This window comes from Accipiter gentilis, chromosome 29, assembly GCF_929443795.1.
Source record: "Accipiter gentilis chromosome 29, bAccGen1.1, whole genome shotgun sequence".
Lineage (NCBI taxonomy): Eukaryota > Metazoa > Chordata > Aves > Accipitriformes > Accipitridae > Astur > Astur gentilis.
Window position 1 is genome coordinate 8,596,844 of NC_064908.1, and position 22,111 is coordinate 8,618,954.

General features: G+C 55.7%; 1 protein-coding gene across 3 annotated transcripts; it reads left to right on the plus strand.

Moving 5' to 3' along the window:
• Positions 1-21,879, plus strand: SAPCD2 (suppressor APC domain containing 2). 3 transcript variants are annotated; one of them, XR_007510056.1, is made up of 8 exons: positions 20-448; positions 5,180-5,313; positions 9,029-9,175; positions 9,605-9,706; positions 10,252-10,365; positions 10,788-11,061; positions 21,550-21,629; positions 21,816-21,879. XR_007510056.1 is itself a non-coding variant. In XM_049833278.1 (6 exons), the coding sequence occupies exons 1-6, from the start codon at positions 43-45 to the stop codon at positions 10,914-10,916; spliced, it is 1,032 nt and encodes a 343-aa protein (XP_049689235.1). In that variant the 5' UTR covers positions 1-42; the 3' UTR covers positions 10,917-12,672. The 3 variants fall into 3 exon arrangements, 2 of the variants coding, with proteins under 2 accessions (XP_049689235.1, XP_049689234.1); XM_049833278.1 differs by lacking the exons at positions 21,550-21,629; positions 21,816-21,879 and having other exon boundaries at positions 1-448; positions 10,788-12,672; XM_049833277.1 differs by lacking the exons at positions 9,605-9,706; positions 21,550-21,629; positions 21,816-21,879 and having other exon boundaries at positions 10,788-12,672.
• Positions 21,880-22,111: the final 232 nt, after the last annotated feature.

Consider the following 22,111-nt stretch of genomic DNA (forward strand, 5'->3'; position numbering starts at 1 on the left):
AGCGAGTAACGCTCGGGAGCGGCGGCGGCGGTGGCGGTGGCGATGGCCCCGGAGCGCGGCGACCGGTCGCTCCCCGCCGGTACCGAGGGTCTTCCCCGGGTTTTCCTGCAGAGCCTGCGGACTCTTTTCGATATCCTGGATGACCGGCGGCGGGGTTACGTGCACCTACGGGAGATCGAGTCCCGCTGGCGGGGAGCGGAAGCCCGGGAGCTGCCCGCCGGGGTGATGGAGGGGTTGAGACGGGCGGCACCGGCCAGCGGGTACCTCACCTTCGAACGGTTCGTCCTGGGGCTGCGTGCTGCCCTGCCCGGTGCTGAGCCCGCGGTGGAGAGCAGCGGCGGCGGGCGGCGGAGCGTGGAGAAGCCGGCGAGCCCGCGCTGTGCCGAGGAGCGGCGCGGGAAGAGCAGCGGGGAGCGGGAACCGGGGCTCGGCCAGCCCCGCGGCCGCGGTGAGCCAGCGGGGCCGGGCTGGGGGGGTCGGAACGTGCCTGGCTCGGTGCGGGTCAGAGACTCGAGCTAGGCAGGGCGGGCTGGGACCCTGCGGCTTGCTCCGGTGCTCGGGCAGCGCAGAGCTGTTTCCTCCGCCGGCCTTAAACGAGCAGCAAGCTCTTCCCGCAGGCCTGAGGTAAAACCCCGCAAAAGTGACTGCCGGTGGTAATTTTGGCTTGGGTGGGCTGTGATCCAAGCTGCGGGTAAAGCAGCTCCGTGTGCCGTCCCGGGTTTGTGCGTCCCTTCACACAACCAGGCGTGGGTGCTTGGTTGTTTATAGCCGTGACAGGGAGAATTAAGGACTTTGCCATAATGTGGTCATGGTTGTCCCCTGGTGCAAAGCCTGTTGTTGGCGTTCCTCGGGGGGTGGGTGATGCAGCCAGTCATCTTGGTGACTCACTGGGCCCTGGGGTCTCCAAGAAATGAGCAGCTTCGCCGGAGCGAGAGCTGTGGCCACGGAACCGCCGTGTGCTGGGGTGGGCTCCGTGCTGTTGGTGTGCCCTCTCAGAAAGGCTTGGTTCATGATTTCATCCACATTCTGGACAAAAAAATAGCAAAACCTGATCCAACTTTTTCGTTTGGATAATTCTGCTGCATTATTTACAATAATAAATAATTAAGCAATAATTAAGTGGGTAAGTGGGATCAGGTAGATGTGCTTTGCTGTCCCCAAGCTCTGCCTGGGTGACCAGGCTCTGTCTGCAGAGCTCACCAGCAGGTCCCTGTGGACTCTGCCCCTTCCTTGGGAGTAGGGGTCCACATGCTGGGTCTGCCAGGGTCCCCATCCTTGGGTGGCACGCTGACCTTGGCAAGGGGGAGACTATTTCACTGGCATCTCATTTGTTGCTAGTCACTAGGAGATGTTATAAGGAAACCAGGCTTCTGGACTTACCTGGTGTAGGTAATCTTTATCTAGATTTGTGAAGTGCGTTGAAATCTATGGACACAAAAGTCTGTGTGAGGAGCTCGTGTTTGTTATTGCAACACTTGAGCATGATGACTTCCTCTATCTTGGGAAAGTTGGACTGGCTTGCCTTTCCCTTCTCACCCGTTCCTTCCCAGTCCCTTCTTCTGCTGGGTGGAGAAGAAACTTTAACCATGGCTGAGGTTCTCTGCTTTCCATTTTGCCTCCAGACTAATCACTGGAGCTTCATCTAGTGGAATATTATTAAGGAAGCTGGCTCTGCTATCGTCAAGGGTGTAAATCTGGAAAAACCTGAAAAAAAATCCTGCTTGGTAAATAAACAGCAAATTGAAAGCTCTGCCCTGGAAAGGAGCGAGCAGATGGCTACAGCAACTTTCTGGTTGCTGAAGATCTGTCCATTATAGGCTGATGTTACACTGACGTCTGGAGCCTGCGGGCAGGGTTAGTGCTTCAGCCCTTGCTGCCAGCTTCCCGCAGTGCAGGGCTGTGTTCTGGCAACAAGCCTGAATTTTGGGTTGATTCAGCAGCTTAGAAAATGTTGTAACTCAGAGTTATTGTATCTCTTTTAGCTCCAGATCCTGCCCAGCTGCCCAGTGCTCCCTTCTACTGTGGAGGGTTTTCCAGGCTGTGGTTGAACGGGTAGATATTCTCATGAAGTGGCTGCTAGGGAGTTGGGCACTGCCGTGGCAGGACACTGCTGTTTCTCACTGTGGAGAAATGTCCTAGGTGCTGAGAGCTGCCTGTGGTTCCAGGAAGCCCTGTCTCCATGAAGATTATGTCATTTGGGGTCAAGGCTGCTCTGAGCCTCCAGCTGCATGAGCTAGCTTCTATAAGAACCCAACTAAGTGCAGCGAGATAGTGTACCAGTGCTCATCAACTGCAAAGAGTCTGAGGAAACTGTCCTTGTCTGTGTTTTGGGGGAAGGAGGTGCTCACAGGATGCCACCCTAGCTCTGCTTTCTGGTCCAGGGGGCATCTGCATGTGTCGGAGGTGGTTTGGATGCAAAACATGGCAAGATGGCAGAGGTTGTGGCCAGGTGATCCTCCTGGTGCATCCAGGAGTGCAGTGAGCCAGTGGGACAGTGCTTCTGTCCCCTCTTCCCTGCTAACCTCCATTAGCATATGGGCAGAAGTGCTTCTGAAGAAGTCCCTGCTCAGAGTCACCTTCCAGCTTCTCAGAAGCTCTAAGCAGCCCAGCAGCGCTGGGGCAGCCCATGAGCCGCTGCTGGGTACCAGCTGCAGTCTCTGGGAAGCCAACAGCATCTGCTGGGCACAAGGATGGTGAGGCTGATATTGGAAAAGTCACTGCCAGGGAAGTCACCATGATGGCTTCCCTACCACTGGTGCCTAGGTGGCCTGTCACAGCAGCATCTGACCATCTTGGTGTTGAGGGTTTTACCTTTGTGGTTCCCCTGAGAGCTGAGGTCTGGGGAAGTTAAGACACAGAGCAGAAAGTGCCTCACCTAGGAGGTCTGTGGTGGCCCTGGTCACTGCCTCCTCCCCAGCACAGCGCTTGCCTTTGCTGCTGGGGTGGCCTGGATCTAGCAGCTGCCTGGAGAGCTGGTGGCCTCAGCAGGAAGGAGGGGATGGTTTGTAGGTACCTGTTATTGTCTGGGCCATTGCTAAGGACAGGTATGAAAATGTGTAAAACAACCATGAGGTGTCTGCTCCATCCTGAGCACTTGCTCTGGCTGGAGGGGCTCTGGGAGGGAGGAGGCCATCCCATATCCATGGCAAGACCTCTTCCACCTCTGGTGAGCTGGGCCTGTTCTTTGCCTAAAAACTGCTCCCAGCTATTAGCAGGGATCCTGTTTTAGCCACTACATTGCCAGCTCAGGTGCACAGAGCTCAGCTGTTTGACCAGGGAGCACTTTCTTACCACAGGTTTGGTTCAGCTCAGCTCAACCTGGCACTTCCAAGTAACAGCAGTGAAAGCCTTTTTAACATCTTGTTTCTACCCTGCAGCTCTTCCCAGAGGTGCTTCTGGCTTTGCTTTGGGATTCTGCCTATTGAACCTGCCCTTGGTTTTGGGGCTGTTCCTCAGCTTCCCAGGCAGGATGTGCTGCAGGTCTGCTAGGAGAACATATGCATGGTTGCACCAGTCTTGCTGGGTTCCTCCCAGGTAGATGTGGGTGTATGAAACCAAAGACAGTTAGCAAAACAGATGAATGGGTGATATCAAAGACTTTGTGTTTATTGACATGCTGGAGACCTGTCTACACCAGAGCACTTCCTGGTAGGAGAAGCAGGATGCCATGATGGCCCAGAAGGAGGGTTTTTCCCATGTCATGGTGCCTTTCCCCAGTGACACAAAGTGACAGGCTGAGCAAGGTGCTTGTGTAGCATTGCCTGCTGCCCCCTGAGCCTGAGTCCAGCTCCTGTTGCTGAACAGGTGGAAACGTGGCAGTGCAGGCAGCCTCAGTATGGTGCAGCTCTCCCAGACCTCATTGCCTTCAAGGTGAAGTGTGGCTCCTGCAGCCATGGCTGCCTTCTCTTGCCCCATATCCCTCTTCCATCATGTCCATGTGCTTAGCTGAGGAGACATGTGGAGCAGTGGGCAGCAATGTGCCAGACCAGGCAGGCTATGCACCCTGTCCTGGCACTCACAGCCCTTCATGCCTACACAGCAGGGAACATGCTAGACCTGTCCCAGGCAGCTCTGGCGTCTGGGAGCTGGCATGTGCCCAGCTCTTGAGAGAAGGATGTGGCAGTGGGTGGGGGTGCCTGGCAGGTACGTGATGAGTGATCCCAAGGAGGAGATGTTTTCCCCCGTTGGCCTCACTGCCTGCCTTGGACTTGCTTACCTCTGTGCTGCTCTTGTTTGAAAGCTGGGTTGGGAAAGAAACTCTCAAGGAAAGCTGTGTGCAGAGAGCGGGCTGAGCTGCAAGAACTCAGGGCAGGGGATCAGGGCAAGAAGGGAGGTACAGCAGGTTTGCTGCCCGGGCATGTCTGGGGAGGGTGCTGGCTGCACCCTTGGCTGTCCTGGTGCCGCGGTTTGGGATGGCAGGGCGGTGCTCTGCCAGCTTGGCCAGAAGCGGAGACCTGAGCTGGCTTGGCTATAGCCGCTGGGCTGTGTTTCTGGAGAGTTCGCCAGGGCAGGCGGTGCAGGGCTTGTACTGACTTTACTGCAGGTGCCGAGCCAATACCTGCTTTGGCGTACAGGCAGGAGGTGTCTGATGCACCTAAAACCTGCCAGTATGAACTTAATCTGCAAAAATAGGTTATGCATGGATTTGCACCAGCATCATGTGTTTGTAGCAGATCAGTCTTTTGTAAGATATGATGTTGGGATTTTAATAAAATTTTGGAAAACGTACAGCCTGATTTACTCTATGCTTAGGCCAGGGGGTTTTGGGGGGCACATCTGCATGACAAAGCAGGAGCTGCCTTCAGGAGGGGTTGGGTTCCTGGCAGAGCTTGTGCCACGTGAGCGGAAGCCAGGGGTCCTGTGAGGCGGGACAAGGGTAGGCAATATCACTAATGGTTTAATTGCCTGTGCCAGGACTGAAGCAGCATTCCCTGGAAGCTGCCTGCTTTTTGCAGGTGACCATGAAGGACTGTTGCCAGCCTGGCACAGTCAGATAAATCATTGCTGAAGCCTGCCCTGCCCATACAAAGATGTGAGCAAGTGCTCAGGCTGGTGCTTTGCTCAGCTGCTCCCTGCAACATCTGTTTGCAAGACCACCTGGCAGATAGTCCCATAGAAGTAACTATGGGGAGATTTTTGTTGCAAGCAGCTGGTGGCCTCATGCTTTCCTCTGTTGCAGGTGGTGATACTAAGGCTGCTGGGCAGTCCCAGGGAGATGGCAGCCATCCAGGGGCTGGGGATGCTCGGAGGCATCAGAGAGGACGTGCAGAACACCGGAGACACACCATCACAAACGGTGTGGACTTCAGCATGGTAAGGGAACAGCCCAGCCATGGGCTCCAGCAAATAGGCCTGTGGTCCCTAGGGGAAAGTGGATTGCAGGGGTCCCTTACCACTGACATCAGCTCTGTTTGGGCTGTGGCTTCCCCCTGCCCACGCTTCATGTGGTGAGCTGTAGGGTGTTGGGCAGATCCTGGTATTTTGGATATAAAGCTCTGTTGATGTACATGGAGGTCCTGCTGTTACTTACAAGGTGCGTTCTGTCCCAAATCGTGCTGGACAGGGAGGAGGTATGTATTCCCCTGCCTTCCCCTGGAGTGGGGTCAGCCCACAGAGCCAGCATTTGACTGCATGGGTGCCTTCCCCATGGGCAAAAACTTGGGCAGGGAAAGGCAAACATGTAGGTGTAGGAGCAGGTGGGTATCTGGATCTTTCAAGCACTCCAGTGCAGGTCAGGTACCCTCTGCGCTGGTGCCAGGCTGTGTCTCTTGCCAGATATTCTCTGTAGGTCAGGGCTCAACATGCTGATCCTCCTGGCTGCTGAGACTTTTTGCCAGTAATGCAGAGAAATCAGCACAGAATTTAGCTGGGTAGCCTGGGATGGAGGGATCTGCTCCCCTTGCTCAGTCCCTGAGTGGAGAGGCTTGGATCAGATTGCCTGGATGAAGGGATCTGCGCTGCTCCCAAGTGGGATGGAGGAGCTGCCTGGGCATGTTGCCCACAAGCTCAAGCTAAATTTTCCTGGGAAGAGAGCCAGGACCCAGCCTGTAGGATGCGTGATTGGCAGGACAAGCTCTGGCCAGTGTTGGTGCTGCTGAGGCTGTGACTGTCACCTCTGCACTTCCACTCCTCATACCCTGGTGTCACCTGGCTCCCTGAGCCCAGCTGGGCTGACCGGTGGTGCAGGCAGTAGAGATTACAGTGTGATGCTGGCCTTGGGTGACATAACATTCTCCAGTGCCTGGCCTGGGGAGGGGGGAGTTGTGCACACATGGTTTGCTAGGCTTGCAGCCATGCACGGGGTTTGGGGTGCTCTTGGGCTGAGGGGGTCTCTGCTGAGAGGTGCTGGCAAGGAGCAATAAATGTAGATATGTGCATCTGGGGATGGGGTCTCTGATTCTCAGAGTTTTGGTGATTGAGAGTTGCTGTTTCAGAGAGGGGAAGGTTCCTCGTTCCCTGGCAAGGCTCTTCCCTGTGTCTGCAGCTCCAGGCTGGAGCCCATCACTGCCATGAGCTCAAGGTCCTGCCTGGTACTGGTGAGGAGGGGTTGGTGGCTAGCGTGTATTGCTGAGAGCTGGGGTTTGTTTCCAGCTCTGCCATAAGTGCTCTGGCTCTGAGCTTGTGTTGCCCTTGCCTCTGTTTCCCCAAGTTGTTGTGGGGGTGGTGGAAAGGAGGTTTTCTGCCTTTCTTCCCCCCCCCCTCCCCATGTACCTGAGTGCTGCACTGCCTTTAGTGTGCTCCTCTCCCCGGAGAAGGGATGTCTGTCCCTGTCCTGCAGGTGAGAAGCCTTTCCTGGCACCCCAGCAGGAGCCTTTGCGTACTAATCCCACTTCTGAGCATACAGAGAGAGTTGGAGCAGGTTTGAGTCCAGCAAGGACTGAATCCCTGTGCAGGGCAGTGCTGTCACCTCCTGGCTGATGCTGGGAGGATGGTAGCACCACACACACACACACCCCCTGCATAGACAAGGCACTCAGCTGTGATTAGGCTAATTTGCCTAAAGCCCAGGGGGGGATGGGAGCACTGATATCCATCCTGCATCCCCGGGGTGCACCAGGACTGGCTATCCTGAGCAGCAGCAAAGTAGGAGTGTGGGGGTTGTGCTGCAGCCCCAGGACCCTTTGCAGCAGTGCAGCTAGTGTCTGCTCAGCTGGTGTTTTTCAGCCAGTCCATCATCGATCGGCCTGATTTCCCCATGGCCACAGGGGTTAGCTGGGATGAGTCGTTCTGTGAGAGGCTGAGTGCCTTCATTTGTGGGCAGGCCAGGGTATGGCACTGTCCCCTCCCCTTCTACCCCAGGTAGCAGCAGTGCTTTGTCATCCTCCTGCCCCAGAAGCTGCCTCTGCCTCCAGAGCATCCCATCCTTAGTGAGATGCCATCTGTTCCTGCACCCAGCAGAGCTGGTGATGTCCCACTGCTCTGTGGGATGCTGCCTCTTCCTCCGGTCACTGTGCTGGCCAGCAAGCCTGTTGGGACCAGGGCAGGCCAGGCAGTCGCAGGCTGCAGCCCGAGCTGGGTGGGAGTCCTTGCCACATACAGCACCTTCTTCATGCCTCTCAGCAACAGCCTGTGTAGCACCAAGGCTCTGCGCTTCTTCTTGTGGGTATGTCCACTTTGGTCTGTCCATCCAAGCATGTGGGGAGGGGGGGTTGTCGTGTTGCAAACAGCATTTCCAGGAGCAGCAGGAGCAAGAGCAGCCCTGGCATAAAGGGTAGCTGGCATGGGACAGTTGGGAGGCTTTGGGCCTGGCAGTGGGGATGGGGAAGTACTGGCAGCCTGAAGAAGGTCTTTGTATGGTCTCACTTGTCCGTGGGAGTGGGGATCTCTTCAGGGTCACAGCTGAATCGTCCCCCTCCAGATGCTCTCCAAAGCAGCAGGAGAGGTTCCTGAGCATCCAGCAGTTTCTGGGTGATCAAAGTCCCACTGGTGCTGGGAGGAGACTCTCCTGGAGCCTGGTCTGTGCCATGGGCAGTGGAGGCCAGGCTGTATTGTGGCAGAGAAGGCAGAGGCAGCAAGGCAGGCAGCTCCCTGTGCTCTTGGCATGGAGACAGGGGGCAGGAGCTGGGGGAGCAGACCGGCATGGCACGGGAGAAGGGGAGTGGGAGCCCTGGGCTCACTGGGTGAGGGCTGATGAAAGGATCGCTGCACCGGTCGCTCTGTTCCTCAGGCATGTCCTCTTCTTCCCTTGCCACCTGATTGCTGGTGGTAGCAAAATGCCGAGGGGCAGCAGAAGAAGGTGGCAGCAGAGCAGGGGATCCCCTGTACCCTGGGGCACAGACTGCTGTCCAGCTGTGCTGTTGATGGAGGGGCTGAGCCCCCTGCCCTGCAGGAGCCTTGGCTGTGCTGTGACCTGGTGCAGGGTCCCCTCTGCTTTTGCCAGGGGGGCTGGTCTGGGGGCAGGAGCCCCAGGCACCCTCGTAGCAGCTCTCCAGGCATATAAAGGTCCCCACATCCCTCTCCAGGTGATGCTGGTGCTTGAACCTGAAAGACTGGCAGAGACGCTCAGCAGAGAAGTATGCTGTGCTCTGCTCAGCTCGGAGATGCCTTGGGGTAAAGCAGAGCAGGGAGCGGAGCAGTGGGGAAACAGGGCTGCGGGTTTTCTCCTGGCTTCCAGTCTGCACATTTAGTTCCGCTGCTTGCTGCTAGCCGAAAGCTGTGTGTGTTTGTGCCGTTGGCTGATGCTTGCAGCCTTGGGGGAATTTGGGCAGTGGCTGCAGGCCCTGCTCTTGCTGTGGCCCTGGAGAAATATGAGACAGAGAAACCTGCTTCTGCAGTGGGGAGCAGGAGGGTGGAGGTGGCCTGACTGTCCTTCACCTCCTTCAGTTGTTCTCCCAAATCGTAGAACTCTTCCTCCAAAGCGGCATCAGGCAGCAGCCATCATCCCTTTCCTCTGAGGCTTTTCATGGGGAGAGGGGCTGAGACCCCTGCCTGTATCCATATGCCTCCATGCCTTGTGAAGAAACCAGCTCCTGGGGCTTGACAAGGCCTTGGTGGGGAGGGGGTGACATCTGCACACTCTGTCCTGCAGCTGAAGCACATGAAGGAACTGGAACAGGAGAAGGATTTCCTGCTGCAGGGTCTAGAGCTGGTAGAGCGCACCCGGGAGTGGTACCACCAGCACATCCAGTTCATGCAGGAACGCCAGAGGCTCCTGGGGAAGAACAAAACCAGTGCTGTGAGTTTGGGGCTTGTTCTTGGGGTGCCCATCTGCTTGGGAGGGTCTGGGGGTGTTCTGTGGGTTTGGAGAACCAGCCTGGGACTTGGCTGGACGTGGTCAGCCAGGTGGTTATACAGAAATGACACAAAATGTACCATAACTGTTTTAATGGGGTTCTGGGAGTAGGATTAGACAGCCAGTCACACAAACAACATATTCAGTAGTCAGTACGATTTCAAATGGTAGTGTGGGTGTTTGGGAGCGACTAATGTGTTTTGAATGCAATGGCTTGTTAGCCTACACCAGGATGGGCAGATGCTGATCAAGTAGTATCAGCTGTGTAGAGTCTAGGAGGTGCCTCTGGGGTTCTGGTTTGCTACATACCTGCTGTAACTACTGACCAGCCCCATGGTAACCCCCAGCCTCTTCTTCCTCCCTGTTCCTCAGGACTTCCTCCCTGAGGGTGGCCAGAGCCACCTGGGACGCCTGGTCCCCAAGCTGCAGGAGGTGAACCGCTGCCTGGGTGACCTCCTTTCCACCGCTGGCAAGGTGAGAGCTGCAGATTAGCAGCTTGTGGTTGTCTGCATGAGCTTGGGACCCATCCTGTCCCCACCTCATGCTGGTGGCTGGGCTGAGATCGGAGCTGCCAGAGTTCCCCTGGGCTCTGGGGAGGTGACTTGGCTCTGTGGGCAAGATAGGGGGTGGGGGATGGCCAAGAGGACAGCACAGCTGGTCCCAAGCTGGGCTGGAGGATGCTCAAGGCATCTGGGGGACTAAAGGAGATCCCCAAAAAGGTGTAGCTATTATCAGGTGAATAAGGGAACCATCCTGCCAAGGTGCTGAGTCAGCCCTCTCAGAGCTGGCTGTCCCGCCGGGCTCCTTGCAGGAGCTGGACACACTGGCAGGAATGCTTCCCACCTCTGCTTGCCTTGCTGGAGACACTGTGATGGCCTGTGCTAGGATCTTAATCCTGTGCTGGGCTTCTCTCAGTTTCCCATGTGCCACTGAAATAGCTTCTGGCCTTGGAGGAAGGCTGGGGAGGGCCACCAGACGGAGGCTTAATGTCTCATCCCTTCCCTTCATCTTCTCTGCAGCCAGCAAACCCCTCCTCAGCTCTGAGCAGGCTGGGCCCTGTGGTGTCCCCAGCCTCAGCAGGTTCCCAGCAAGCCATCATCATGCTGAAAGAGCAAAACCGGCTTCTCACCAAGGTGAGTGAGGATACGGGGGGAGGAGATCCCCTTCTGGGGGGGGTTGGGGTTGGGGAATGAATACGGAACAGTGGAAAGTGTTCCTTCGGCTTGGCCAACCTTGGTCATCCCAGAAAAGGGCATGTGGGCTGCACTTGGAGACCCTCTGTGCCACAGCTGTGTCCAGCTGTTTGCTGGGTGAGGGTCTGTGGGCAGGGATGGGGCATCCCTGCCAGAGGGAAAAGACTGTGACAAATGCAGGTCCCAAGAGGGTGCAGACACTGCAGCTGGGGTCTGCGAGCAGGGCTGCTGGGGAAGGGGCACTGATGATGCCCCTACCAGGGCCAGGCTCACTGCTGTGGTTTGCATCCCAGCACCCACAGCGCAGCAAATGCCAGTGCTTTCCTCCTCTGAGCAGCATTTTCCTCCTCTGTCCTGTGCAGGAGGTGACCGACAAGAGCGAACGCATCACCCAGTTGGAGCAGGAGAAATCTGCCCTGATCAAGCAGCTTTTTGAGGCTCGCGCCCGCAATAACCATGAAACGAGCCAGCTGGACTCCACCTTCATCTAGCGCCCATCTCCCCGCTCCCCATCCTCGAGCTTCCCTGGGGGTTTTGTGGGATTCTTGCCCCAAACCCATTGTACCTGTTGCTCCAGGCATCATATCTAGAGGTCTGGAGCTGCTGGTGGCATCTCTGCAGGAGGTAGCCAGGAAGGTATTTCCCCAACCCTGCCGGGGGAGCATCCCCGCACTGCTCCTACTGCTGGGCTTTCCAGCCATGCTGCTCTCGAGCTGCTCCTTTTCTGTCTCTAAACGGACTGCAGGGACTGTACCGCAGCCCCGTGATCCCCAACGTACTGGGGGAAACGGCTGCTGCCCATGCTGCCAGCGCAGGGGGGCGCTGCTGTGCCCTTGGCCTGACGAGCTGAATTTTGGGTGCTCTCAGTAAAAGATGATCCATCTTCAACACTCCAGCTGGCATCTCCAGGCAAGCCTGGCTGTTGAAGAATGGCCTGTCCCCTGCTTGTCCCACTGTCAGAGGACAAGATTGAAATTCCAATGAGACATGCCTGGCCCCTCTCTGCTGCCTGAGTTCTGCCTGACGGTGACACTGGGCCAGAGTAGTGCCTGAGCTGGTGGTCCTTCTGGGGTAATCCCTCTTTCCAGTTTGCAGTAGTGATGCCATAGTTGCTGTTTACATGTCTGCAGGCTCCTGTAGTGAATGAGCCACAGACCCAAACGAGGTAGCCTGTACCTCTGAGCTGCTTTTTCAGGCTGTTTGCAGGTTGAGGCAGACACCTCTACATCCCTTTATTTGGCTTGATCTAGCAAATGTGTTTTTTATGACTGCCGGGCTTATATTTTTTTCATGATGACTTCAAAAGGAGATGTGATGGTTTATAGTATGAGGATGCTAACACAAGCCTGATTGCACAGTGGAGCTTTAGGACAAGGTTTTGTATTTAACTGAATGTGGATGATGGAGCAGAGGTTGATGGGCTCTTTTCTTTGCACATCTCCAAGTGGAGAAATGGCAGCTTTGCCTGTCCTGGTGGTGGAGGCTGGCTTATCGGAGTGACATCCTGAGTATAAACTGCACCCCTCTCCAGGTCTCTTGGGGTGGTGGTGGTGATCTAAGCATGGGTCCTGTTAGGTCCACGTGCATCTCAGAATACCTCTTCCTTCCCACCCAGCTCAGTGATGGTGCTTGAGCTGAATGATGTCTTCCACTGTGGTTTGGTACTTGGTATTTATGGTACTTTCATAGGAGATCATTGTGAACCCCCGTGTAACACAGGCTTGGCCCTCTGTAGCTTCAAGACCTTTCTCTCCAGAGTTGTTTCATGCTCTGAGTTTCCTGGCATGATGCCATGGCACAATGCACTGATCTGGGAAGAAGGTGCTGGACCTGCCCTGCTGTGGGCTGGGCACCATACAGCCCAATTCCCTTCTCACTCCTGCTTTTATCTGTCCAGTGCTATCTGTCCCATCTAGCTCCTCTCTTTGAGGCTGATCTTCACCTGAAGCTCATTGCAAGGCATGAATCCCTGCTCTACCCTTGTGCCTGCTGCTCTGTGTGGGAGTGGGGATTGGCAAAGTGCCAGGGAGAGGGAGGAGGAGGAGCAAGGCTATGGCTAGTTGTGTCCCCTATCTGCAGGAGTAGGGTTTTAGTTGTCCCCTGGGCATCAGTGCCTGCCATCTCTTTCATGATGCCACCTCTGGTGTCCAGTGCCAGGTGTTTTGCCTGAGGTTTAATTAAAAGCAACCCTCTTTATGAGGAGGGTCACCTGTCTGTAGGGATAATAAAGTGGGGTGAACTATTTAATTTATCCTTCTGTCTTTCTGCCTAAATCAGCCCATCTACGGCTGCAAGCCTTGAAGTTCCTGACTGTCCTGTCCCACGGGATGTGGGGTGAGCTGAGGTTGCACAACCACAGCCTGAGCACAACGAGCCCAGGGGGTCTATGCTCCAGGCCATGTTCTCATCCCCTCTGGGCTTCCCTGTGCTCTGGGGCGGGGGACCCCCCAGTCTCTCCTTGCTGCTGTGGGATGGGGTCATGAAGCCACCTGCACCCCTTCCAGTGCTTGTAGCTTCATCTGGCTGCTTCTCCAGAAGCTGTGCTGGGGGCTCATACTCCTCAGGTGGTGCTGGTGTAGTTCACAACCTCTTATTTCTATTTAAGCCCTGTCCCTCGGAGCTGGTCCCAGTGACTGGGGGCAGTGGTGGCTGTGGTGCTCTGCAGTGACCCCTTCCTGCAGGGGCAGCTGGAGGGGACCTTGCTGGCATGGCACGCTGCGGCACCTGTCCCTCTGCCCTGCACCAAGGGTGGCAGCACCCACTCGGGGCAAACCTGGGGCCCTACGCTGGCCAGGGACACCTTCCTTTGCCCCTCTGCACAACTGTGCTGTGGGGTGAGCTGGGACCCCCCCACACCCCACAGAGCCCTCTGGGCGTGAGCTGTCCGTGCCTCCTCTGCTGGGAGTGGAGCCAGGAGGGGAATTTGAGCCAAGTCCCCTGCAGTTGGGAGAGGGATCTTTGATGCGGCTTCTTTCAAGTGGTGCTTAGCTCAGCGTGAGTCTCAGAGAGGGCAAGGAGGGGGGCGATAATTGCCCTCAGTTACCATTTCATGCCTTTGCTTGGATGCAGAGCCCATGAGGGCTCTCAAAGGAAAGAGAGGATCATTGTTCCTGCTCAATGCTGCTCTGTGCAGAGCCAGGGCAGCTCTCCCCCTGCCCCATGGCTGCTGCTGCCTTGGCCCAGGGGAACATCCCGGCTGTGGCCCAGCAGTCCTGGCCCCGGGCCAGCTTCCTGCGGGACTGCTGCCGGGGTGGTAGGGGAGCTTCGGAAGTGTGATGGGCCTCCTGGGACCGGGGTCCCTCTGGGAGCTGCAGGGCTGACCTTGAGCTGCCGGCCCTGGCTTGGCCACGCTGTTTCTGGGTCCCTGATGGGTCTGGCCCGTGCCTCACCCTCACTTGTGTGTCTGGGCTGTGTCCACTTTGGCACCCTGAACCATGGGGGCTGGCACCACTGCAGTGGCAATCCAGGAGCCATGAGACCTGGGTTTGTGGCCAGGTCTGTAAGCGATGCACTGGGTGATGTGGGTGAACATCTTCCCTTCTCTTCAGGCTCTGTTCCTGGGTTTGCACAGACCTGTGAACATGCCTCTAGGGCTCTGATCACATATGGAAATGTGGCATGAACCTGCAGTCCATGCTGGGAACAGCTGGAGCCAGTCTCTGCTGTCTCCAGCCAGGGCAGCTCCTGCTGACCCACCTCACCTCAGTCCCTCCATGCTTGAGGTTGTCAAACCAAGGTGTGACACCACGTAGTCAACACGTCACTGGACATTTATCACAGGTGCCAGGGAGAGACCGCACAGGAGATCCCTACTGCTGCAGCCTGGTGATGGGGAGGCTGTTACCGGGACTGGGGTGTGCTTGGCCCTTGCCTGGGCTCAACCCAGAGATGTGCCTGGCCCCCAAGCTGCCCCAGGGGATGCAAGATCTCATCCTCTGTGTCCTCAGCCATGTGGCTTGGGAAGAATCCAGTCACACAGGTCTATTTGTAGTTTCTGCCTTCTCCTGCCCAGCTCTGTTCCCTTCTCACGCCCTTGGAGGCTGGGCTGCATGCCCAGCTACCCCACTTAGAGAAGGGCTGCTCTCCCAGCAGAGCAATTATCCCAAATGCCAGCAGGAACAGCCACATCTTGGGCCCCCAGCCCATATGTTTTGTGCTTTTTGCTTTTCTTCCCTGCTGCATGGTCAGAAACTGCTCTGCCCGTGGTGGGTCCTTGCTGCACTGGGCAGTTTGCAGCAGCCCCAGCACCCAGCGCACTGTCAGCCTGCACTTTCTGCACCTGCTCTCCTGCTCTGGCCCGTGCAAATCCCTGGGAGATGAAATGAGGATGTGATGGCATGGAAAAGGGCCCAGGTTCTGGGGCTGGTCCTCACCGGGATGGGAAGCTGGGCTGTGCAGGGCTGTCTTGGCTGAAGGGGTGCCTGGTGAATCTCAGATCCATGAGCTGCCACCTGGTACCTCTTGCTCATCCCCTTGGTCCCTCGTTGCAGGTGTTCTCCTGCCCTAGACCATCCCTGTGCCTTGTTGCCACAGCCCTGCCTGTATCCCAGGCTCCAGCTTGCCAGTGCTTTCCTCCTCTTGGCAGAGATAAAACTGCCTCCTGCCTTAGCAGCTTTACCTGGCATGTGCTCAGTGCTCCCCATTCCTCCTCCCTGGCTGCAGCCACGGGAGAGTTTTGTTTTCTGCTGACACTTGAGGCATGGTGGAGCAAAGATCCACACCCAGGTGGCAAGGGACCTGGTCTTCCCTCCCCTCTGCAGTGTACAGCAGGGGCAGTGGTGGGTGAGCCTCCGCCCCACCATCCCAGCTCATTCCCAGAGGGATGCTGGGGCCACAGCTGTGCCAGGTGCCCCCAACATCTCCATCACGGGGGAAATTGAGCACAGCATCCTGGCTCTGCTCCAGCATCCTGCCAGATCACTGCCAGGTCTGATGTCTCCCTGTAGCCGTGACCCCAGCCCAGTGTGGGTTCTCACTGCTGCCTGCGCAGCCAACCGAGCCTCTTCCAAGGTACAGCTGATTGAAGCCAGATGCTCCATCCCAGGGAGACCTGGTGCGATGAGGAGGGGTGGGGCTCCCAAAATTCCTGCTTTGCTCTGCAGCTGTGTGCCGTGGTGACCATGACTTTACTCCCCCCATTACATAAAGAGGCAGCTGCCCATGGCGGATATCCGCCCTGTTTCCTTACTCTCAGAGAAGCAGCTGTTGGGGACCAGAGCAGAGGCTGGGGTCCTGGCCAGCACCCTGGGGGGGGCCACGCTCGCTGGGTGGATGCCCTTAGACCCAAAGAATCCCCTTGTGGGACACCAATGTGGTGGGTGCAGATGTGGTGGAGGTGACACCGTCACAGGCAGGCAACCCAAGCAGGTCTGCAGTGGAGGGGAACAAGGGAAACAGAAACCCAGCTACACCGTACTGAGAGTGTGCACCAGCCATGTGGGCTGACTTTCACCTTTATGCTGTTGCACACACATGCGTGGCAAAATATTTATCTGTATTTACTGCTTGGGGTCCTGAGGACTGATGTGGTGATAGGCTCTGAGCAACCTGATCTAGTTGAAGATGTCTCTGCTCATTGCAGGGGGCTTGGACTAGATGATCTTTGGAGGTCCCTTCCAACCCAAACTATTCTATGATTCTATGTAGAGCTGGGGGGGTGAAGGGAAGCTCCAGATAAGTTGTGCCATGGGCAGCAGCGGGCTCTAAGGGAAGGGCTGAGCACGGCGAGTGCCTTGGCTGTGGGCAGGCTCTGCCTGCAGTAATGACATCCTCATCCACAGCGTTTTGCGTTGCTTCATTTCTACAAAGGCACTGAGTGGCTCTCAAACCACAACGGCTTTTCCATCCCTGCTGAAGATGAATGGCTCTCACACAGTGCTGGTCAAACTGGGAAAGAAACAGCTTTTTTGTCCTATTGACTAAACAAAGAAACCCATAAGACATTGCCTCAGCCCCCAAGGTTTTGTTTAGCCCAAAATGAAAATATTATGTATTGGTTTGACTTCAGTTCAGGCTTTTTAAACACACTTTCCTTTTTCCATCTGCTGTATGTAGGGCCAGTTGAAATAATAGAAAAGCTGTTTCTGAGTAGCACACAGAGAAATGGCCCCATCCTGGTACTCCTGGCATGAGCTCTGCCATGCAGAAAGCTTCCACTTCTTTGGGATGCTTCCAAAATCTCCATTAGATCTTAAAATCTTCTAAAACCTCTGTTAGTCCTCAGGCTGAAACACTTTGCAGGGGAGACCTGGTCCCACGGGCAGATTGGACGTCCCTCTGTGCCAGGCTGGGAGCTGCGCAGGTGTCTGGGTTCATGTCCCATCCCCCATGAGGGATGTGCCCTGGCCAGTTTGGAGACAGCTCAGCTGGATGGGCCAGGCAGATAATAATCAAATAATCTAATGATTTCATCATTAAATATTTAATATTGATGGCTTAGGAAGAAAGTAATTTGGGCTCGTGAGAGATCCTGGTGCTGATGCTCCTGCACAGATGCAAATGCCTTCTCACTGGTGCCTGCGTGGCTGGTCAGTGCTAGCGGCCACTGCTCCCTGCCAGGCTGCCAGGCTTGTCCCTGGCATCCCTGCCTCCTGGGCAGGCAGAGGCACTGTGCTGATTCTGGTGAGGTTCTTGGTGGGGTCTGCAGGGGCAGCTTCATCCCCACAGCATTCTGTGCTCTGCACCGCCCAGGACACCTGCACGTCAGCTCTCATTTTGCTTCTCTGTCTGAATTCCTAAGGGGGGTTTTCCAGCCCAGCCATTTTTCACATTTTCCTCTGATGAGTAGGCTGTTGCACCGCTGCCAACTCCCAGAAAGTCATAAATCTCCCTGGCCCTTCTAAAATCGTGAAGTTAGGGGGAAAAAAACAAAAGCAGCTTTTGTAAACAATACTTTTAGGAGAGAGCATTTATTCCCCTCCAGTGTCCTCAGCCTTCATCACTCCTGTCACTCAGCTTTCCCTTGGAACACCTGCCTTTAGTGGGAGCCCAGTCTTACGAAACCAAAGGAGCTGTGAAAACCTAAATATTGCAAAGCTTTATTCGGTTAAGAAGAAAGGCAAAGCCATTGGGGCCGTTAGGGCTGCGAGGTTGGGAGCAGCTCACCCAGTAGGATCTGACACTGACAGAAATGCCCTGGTTGCTTTGTGTCCCACAGGATGGCTGTGCTGGTGGGGCTTGGGGGGTGGGTGGGCTATGGCTTCCACAGTGGCTGCACCACATCCTGGGGACAGCGGGAGCTCAAAGCCCACCTGCCCGTGCTGCCCAGGGCCCACCTCTGGTCCCTGTAGCTTTTCCAGGGATTTCCACCATTTTCCTGGGGCCATGAGCTGCTTTTCTTCCTCCTGCTTCCCAGTGGGATTGGCAGCTCTCCCCACTCCCAGGACATTTGCGTGGCTGGTGCAGGATGTGGGTCTGCAGGGCAGGATGTGTTCTCCCAGGTCCCTTGCCCAGGTCTCCAATCCCCTGGGCCCTTCCTGCCCCTTGCAAACCAGGCAGATGCTCAGGGATTCAGACACCACTAGAGAAACACCCTGCTGCAGGTGCACACATGGGCACAGGCACAGACACAGCAGCATACCTGTGGGTGTACACACTCACACTGTGCCAGGCTGTCCTGGGGCCATGTACACTGAGCCTGTGCTCACACCGTGTCCATGCTCACACCATGTCCATGCTCACACTGTGACCATGCTCTCACCACACCAAGCTCTGCTCCACACCCCACACCCCAAGAAAGCCCCCCCCACTCAGTCCCTGGCTCTCCAGCAAGGAAAAGAGGAAGGAACCCCCCCATGGGCAACAAACTCTGTTGGGCTCGATGTCTACTCTAGCCCATCCATGCATCCCACATCTACCCATGCACCCCTGTCCATATATGTGACTCCACCCTGGCCACATGAGTGTTGTCTGTGTTGCAGGGTGAACCTTGTCCTGCAGGAGCCTGGGAAAAACAGGCTGGGTATAAAATTAGCCTGAGCTTTTATTGCTGGGATTTTATTTTTAAATGCAATAGGAAATACATCACTGGAGGAAAAATCCAAGAGTTCTGGGCCAGCCTGTGGGATCACAGTGTACCTCTGGCCCATGGTGAATGTCCTACTCATCCCTGGATGGGATGCAGGGTGGGAACTGGCTGCAGGGTGTAGACAGTGGGGTAGCAAGGACAGTGAGGGGCTGATCCTGTTCCCTGGCACGCAGCCAGGGCAGTGCGTGAGGAGCAGTGGGGGCACAAGTGACAGCAGGGGTGGATGAGCCCTGGCTGCAGGCATCATGGTGGCCATAGGGTCCCTGAGAAACTCCAGTGGGAAGGGACCTTCCTATCTGAGCAGGATGGGACCCTCCAGCCAGAGAAGATACAACTGGGGGTCTGGAAACTCAGGACTGCCCTGGAGAGGCTAGAGATGGACAGAGCCACCAACACTTCCAGCACATGAAGTGAAGGTGGGAGCTGGTTTCAACCCAAACTGAAGTAGGAAGTTCTCTGTGCTGGGGTGGCAGAAGCTCCTTGTTGAGGCATGGTGCTGATGCTGGAGGTTTGCCTGTGCCCAAAGGGAGGTTTTTTGACAGGTCCAAAGAGGAGGGATCTACTGAAGGGTGTAAATACAGAGAAATCAGGAAATCACATCTGGCTCAGGGAAATCCCTGAGCTGAAAATAGGTGGAGACAGGGAGAGGGCTCAAGGAAAGTATCACATATGCTTACTGTCATCTTCCTCATAGCTGGACACCACTGGGTGGCATGAGGGGGCAGTGGGGACATCATAGCTGTGTTATTGCTGACTGCTCACAGGCTTGTTTGCTCAGAGAGGTGTGTGCCAGCCATTAATGCAGCTGGCACAGGCTCTAGCTGGACTCTGAAATGGTTATTTTTTTAAACCAGTGAAACCTGTACCTGTAAAGACCTCACCTGAAAGCTTAAACCCACTGCCAAGGGTCTAAGCAAGTGCCTGGTTTCCTAATGAGCTCCTCACCACAAGCTGCTCAGTGACTCCTAGGGGACCCCAGTTATTCCAGACACTGCAAGCATGGATCCTCACACAGACACCCACTGCTGAAGCCACTGGACCCGGTGTCCATCCTCTCCCCTCCGAGCTGCCCTCATGCCCCACAGGTACGGTGGTTCTGGCAGGGTGATGAGAGGACCCTGAGCTACATCCGCAGCCTCGGACAGGGCTCAGGATCTCTGTCTCGGACCCACATGCCTCTCGCTGGCACTGGCCGGGATTTAGTAGCTGCTTGGCAGCTGTGCTTGGCCCTGGTTTGTGGAAGCCTTGCTGTGGTCAGGCACCCACGTAACTACAGGAGAACTGAAAGTGCCGATCCCAGGGCTCGCTTCTGAACAAAGGCATGTGTGGGATGTCGGAAAGGGAAGCTGAATCATTTAGCAAGGCACATGGAAGCTTTCCTATATGACAAGGAGGGGACAGGATATGGTGGCAGCTGGGCAGGCTCCTGGCAGCAGTTTGGCTCTCAAACCAGCCGTCAGAGGCTGAGCAGGCTCCTGCCATGGGAAGGCAGAGATGTGGGATCCTCCACAGGCTGCAGGTGGATATCTACTCCACCATGGACCTCCATGGGCTGCAGGGGGACAGCCTGCCTCACCATGGGCTTCCCCACGGGCTGCAGGGGAATCTGTGCTCTGGTGCCTGGAGCACCTCCTGCCCTCCTTCTGCACTGACCTTGGGGTCTGCAGGGCTGTTTCGCCCACATCTTCTCCCTCCTCTCTCCAGCTGCTGTGCAACATTTTTTACCCCTTCTTAAATACATTGTCACAGAGGAACCACCACCTTTGCTTATGGGCTCAGATTTGGGCAGTGGGTCCATCTTGGAGCTGGCTGGAGCTGCCTGGGTCCAACATGGGGGCAGCTCCTGCTGTCTTCTCAGAGAAGCCACCCCTGAAGCGCCCCCTTGCCACTACCAAAACCTTGCCACATAAACCCAATGCAGTCCCAAGGACATGACATCTCCCTGGCAGGAGGGCGACCAGGCTGGAGCAGAGCGGGGGACACGCTGGGAGCAGAATGCGGTTGCCCATCCACACCAGCCTCTGCCCAGCTCCTGTCTGGTTGACACACGCTGGGCAGGATCATTTCTGCCCCAACAGCATCTTCTCACAGGCCTTGGCTGGTTTCGGCTCTCATGAGGACTCACCAGCAAGAGCAGCTCCTCTGACACCTGGTGCAGGGTGTGTTTTGGGAGCTGGACCTAACTGGCCGCTCCTTGGAAAGGAGACGAGTGGCTGCTGAGCATGCCTCTGCCAAGCCATCCACACCCCCAGTCTCTGCCAAATTTCACACTCATGCAAAATGCTATTTTTCTGTGCTGAGGGCTTAACTTCAGCCCTGCCCAGGGAGTTTGAGCTGAAAAAATCATTCCAGCAAAGATGCTTCCTGCGGCAGGGCAGTGTCTCCCTGCGGCTCCTGTCAGCAGCATGTGAAGTGATGATTGCTCTTCCATTCCACAAAAAAGCAAAATCCAGCTGAAGCTGGAAAAATTGCACTCAGTGGTTTCATCCAAGTCACCTGCTGAAACCTGAGAGCAGGAATGAACCTAAGGGTGGGACAAGCATCCTTCCCATGCCCTTCCCGGGCATGGGCCCATCCTGGCAGGCACAGAGGAGCACCTGGAGGTCACGCTGCCAGCTTCCCACAAATGAACCTGGGTGTGTTTTTCTTTTCCTTTTGTGCCAGTTACAAAGCACAAACATACCTTAAAAGGGCAGGGTGGTGGCTTTGAGTGAAGTATTAGCAGCCCTGACGGCCTCAGGGATCATCCCAGGACACAGCTGTTCTCCATCTCCTTTCCCTTCTCAGTGACTCTTTACCTCTGCAAACAGCTTCAGCTCAGGGATTTCTGTTTAACCGGTGCCACCCCAGGTGTGGGTCCTGCCTGCTCTTCTGTCTTGCAGCACAAAACATCAGTCGTGGGACTGTGTTTCTTCAAAATATTTTTCAAATGTTAGTGAAGGAGGAAGGCTGGCACCCCACAACTGAGGCTGAGACCCTGCTGCCAGCTGAGATGCTCCCAGAGCTGAGTGAGATGCTGTGCCATGGAGGCCGGGCAGGGGATGTGGAGCAGTCTCTGACCTGCTTCATACTGAAGCAACTCTCTTTTCATTTTTCAGAGGTTTGCACTAAGCCAGCTGACCTTCCTGAAGTGGTCTGAGGAAGATCCACAGAAGCATCTGTTTTGGGGCAGGAACAGGTAACCTGGAGCACTAGGGTGCATTTAAGGGTGTCTGTTTGCAGCTGGAGAGACCCCTGTGCATCCTGAGGGGCATCCAGCTGCTCATAAATCGTACTTTTTGTAGCGTATGGAGGAAGAGGAAATGAATGAGGCTTTCAAGGGCTTTTTGAGAGCTTCACAGCACATGATTTTCTCAAATTGCAGCTGATGGCATCCCACGATGAGCTCAGAAGCTCCAGATCTCCCTGAAAGACAAATAAAAGTCCAGTTTTGCAGTTATGTTCAAAACCTGAGAAGTGTAACCTTGAAAATCTCTGCAGCTCACAAACTATCTTTTTTTTAAATTTCAGGATTTGGGGTTATCTGACTCCCATTTTTGAGTCATTTGAGAAAAAATCCCTAAAGAGGGACAGGCTAGCTGGGGGTGCACTGGGAATTCAGCAGGAGGGCTCATACAAAAGGACCCAGCATGGGCAAACGGTTGTGAAGTGGAAGGGTTA

Excerpts from the sequence above, each read along its gene's own strand:
- SAPCD2 (XM_049833278.1), top strand. The coding sequence starts at position 43 with ATGGCCCCGGAGCGCGGCGACCGGTCGCTCCCCGCCGGTACCGAGGGT. Across the intron at positions 5,314-9,028 it reads ACGGTGTGGACTTCAGCATG|CTGAAGCACATGAAGGAACT; the intron begins GTAAGGGAACAG and ends TCTGTCCTGCAG. Across the intron at positions 9,176-9,604 it reads GGAAGAACAAAACCAGTGCT|GACTTCCTCCCTGAGGGTGG; the intron begins GTGAGTTTGGGG and ends CCTGTTCCTCAG.